General features: G+C 35.8%; 1 protein-coding gene across 1 annotated transcript in view; it reads right to left on the bottom strand.

Annotated features, from left to right (window-relative positions):
• Positions 1-6: 6 nt before the first annotated feature.
• The window catches only part of LOC107461879 (protein SOSEKI 3), a 4,425-nt gene continuing 1,645 nt past the window's right edge, over positions 7-2,786 (bottom strand). The window contains 2 exon segments of the mRNA XM_016080439.3: positions 7-1,225; positions 2,359-2,786. The exon segment at positions 2,359-2,786 is cut by the window's right edge and continues 38 nt beyond it. Of these exon segments, the coding sequence (XP_015935925.1) occupies positions 931-1,225; positions 2,359-2,786 (723 nt within the window). The 3' untranslated portion in view covers positions 7-930.

Below are 2,786 nucleotides of genomic sequence, written 5' to 3'. Positions count from 1 at the left end.
GAGATAGAATACGACCCTACTACTGTTTTTGAAAGAAACAACTGCATGGTTGCAAAAGAGATAGATCTCAATATCTATATTTACAATGTAAATAACATTGTGGAGTCAATTCATTTCAGATAGCAGTCCCTATGAACAGGAAGGTTTAAGGACCACTGAGACAGGGACTAAACCTGCACTATTATCCAAACCCCTTGCAGTGTTTCAGTCATATGTTTAATGCTTAAGGTCCAACTTCCTTGCCGTTACCCAGGCACGCCGTCATTCGCCCTGACACGACAACGTTAATCCCACGAATCATTTACTCCTTACAGTGTCTCATTTGAAACATGCAGCAAAAGGCAATAATCACCCAAGTTTGAGGATGTCTTAGTTATGATTTTTGTGCTCATTGCATTAACTTATATGAAAAACCTATTAAACCCAATAACATGCCACTAAGGTCCATGCAGTAAGCACAAATATCATAACTAGGATGCTCTTAGGAACATTGGTGGTTTTTTTTTTTTTTTCATTGTTGCATGTTTCTGATGTGGTAGCTTGACTAGCAGTGGCAAGTGTGGACAGAGGGGAAAAAAATGAAAAAATTCATACACTATACCACTGAGTCTTATACAATGTAACAATACTATATAATACCAGACTCTGGGTTCTTACACTATTATATGTCACAACATGTCTTCATTTTTCAGATTTACAAATTTCATGTGTACCTATATACCTATACCTATATATATTGTATTTACTAGTGGCCTAACCTCTGAAATAAAAGGTTTTAAGAGCTAGATGCTGTGTGGCGAGATGGTTTAGATTCGATTATAACCCGAGCTCCTGAAGCAAGCCTGTTGATTAAAATTAAACTTGTCAATCAATGATTGAAGACTATAAGCACATAGTGTGAATCATTAGTAACGAAGATAATGTCAACACTTAACTTTCTTCAATTTTGATCACCTTCTCCTCCTCAAAAGACTCTATCATCTTTGATTGCTTTTTTGCTGATGAAGGTTCAGTGATTCTTTTGCTGCTACCATAGGATGGTACTGGGGATATGCCTGAGCCATCAACTCTATCCATGGATTTTCTTGGTCCATCAGAAACTGTGTATCTCATGGATTCGCTTCGTGGCTGCTTGGTCAATGAAGCCTTAACCGACTGCAAAATGCATTTGGAATGTCCTGAGGATGATTCCTCTACGTCTTGTGATTTCAGCTCTTCACTAGACCTGCACATTTGTTCATAGGTTTCATACATATGAAAAACTGCTCAGGTTGTTAAGCCTATATGTTCCTATCAGATGTCAATCAAAATCAATTACAAAAAGAAACATTAATCCAAATATCAAGCCACAAAAGAATTCCTAGAGTTACTACTTTTCAATTTAATTTTACCTTATCATTTAATCCTGATTTCGTCCCAAACTTTGTTTCAAAAGTATAGTTATTAGACCTTATTATAAATGCCAGAACTTTATTGTGCCTTGAATCCATTTTGTAGGATTCTAGTATTTCATAGGAGACAATAAAAGAAGCTCACAAGAGAGAATCGTAATCTCCATTTGTCTGGTATTTTGCTTTTCTTTTTTATTTTGTTTTCTTTTGATTTTTCCTTAATTTATGGATGATGCCCGGTAATGAAAGAACTAATATAGATGTTAATTCCTTAGTGTGATAACTTTATAAAGCAATGAAGCCCCTATCTTTGAAGACTCCATTTACATGACCACGAGACTTGATACTATATAATATTAACTAAATGAAGATCTAACATGCAAAAGCATTTGCACTTCAGTGAATATTGTTTTGACTTTTAAAAGGTAACTGGCAAAAGAAACACAAAGAAAATTAGCCACACAAACATTTTAGAATCTGATGCCCTGAACAAATTCAGAACTGATAAAGTGATTGGAGGGCTAAAAGATATTGAATTGACTTTTTTTTCTTACTACTCAATGTTAAAATGATGTTTAAATTTGAAATTTAAAGAACAAAAGCACAAGTAAAATACAGTAGTACTGCAGAATTTGGTCACGATTGCATCTACATGAATGTTGAATTGGTAATAATGAGAAGATCAGTGAACTTTTTTGTGTTTATACTTTATATAATAGTAGTGAAATATCCACTGAATAAGAAAATAATTACTATATGCCAAAAATGAGTCCAATTCCTTAGACCCCAGATACTCCTTATGTCATTTGCTCAGTGTTTCTCTTACAGTATCACTAATGCAGTCCTTGTGAAACGAACCAAAAGGCATGTGATGCACCATCCAGTGTTGAAAATGATTTGCCAAACCATGATTCTTGCCAATGCTAATTTGTAAAGTTGCAAGAGAAGAATTGAAAGTAGAACCTACCTCTCAGCATTGTAGGAAGAAGAGCGTTTCAGAACATTAGGTCCATCTCCTTGTTCATTTGATAATTTAGAATCAACTATGCTCCCACTAAAGAACTCTTTGTCTTCCAATCTGAGACCCATAACCTTTGGATTCTCAGCTAGGCAATCGAATTCCCCCAACACGACAGAAGTCGAGAACAATGGGGAAGGGAATTTTCCATTGGAAAACTTGGCCTTATAGGAAGGAATAAGGCCAAGACTGTGGTTTTTCACCGATATTGATCCACACGAGATCAGTTGCATCAGCAGATTTGAGGCTTTCAGCCTTGTGTTGGTTGGCATTCGTCCCTCCTCATCCATGATCCTAAATCTGTTCATTTTACTCAAATCAGCTCTAATCAAGGATTCCAAAGTTTCAATCTTCCCTCCAGAAGATGTGGGACTAGA

Source organism: Arachis duranensis, unplaced genomic scaffold (assembly GCF_000817695.3).
Source record: "Arachis duranensis cultivar V14167 unplaced genomic scaffold, aradu.V14167.gnm2.J7QH unplaced_Scaffold_232527, whole genome shotgun sequence".
In the NCBI taxonomy this organism is placed as follows: Eukaryota; Viridiplantae; Streptophyta; class Magnoliopsida; order Fabales; family Fabaceae; genus Arachis; species Arachis duranensis.
The sequence above is the reverse complement of the archived record's forward strand: the minus strand, read 5'-3'. Positions and strand labels throughout refer to the sequence as shown.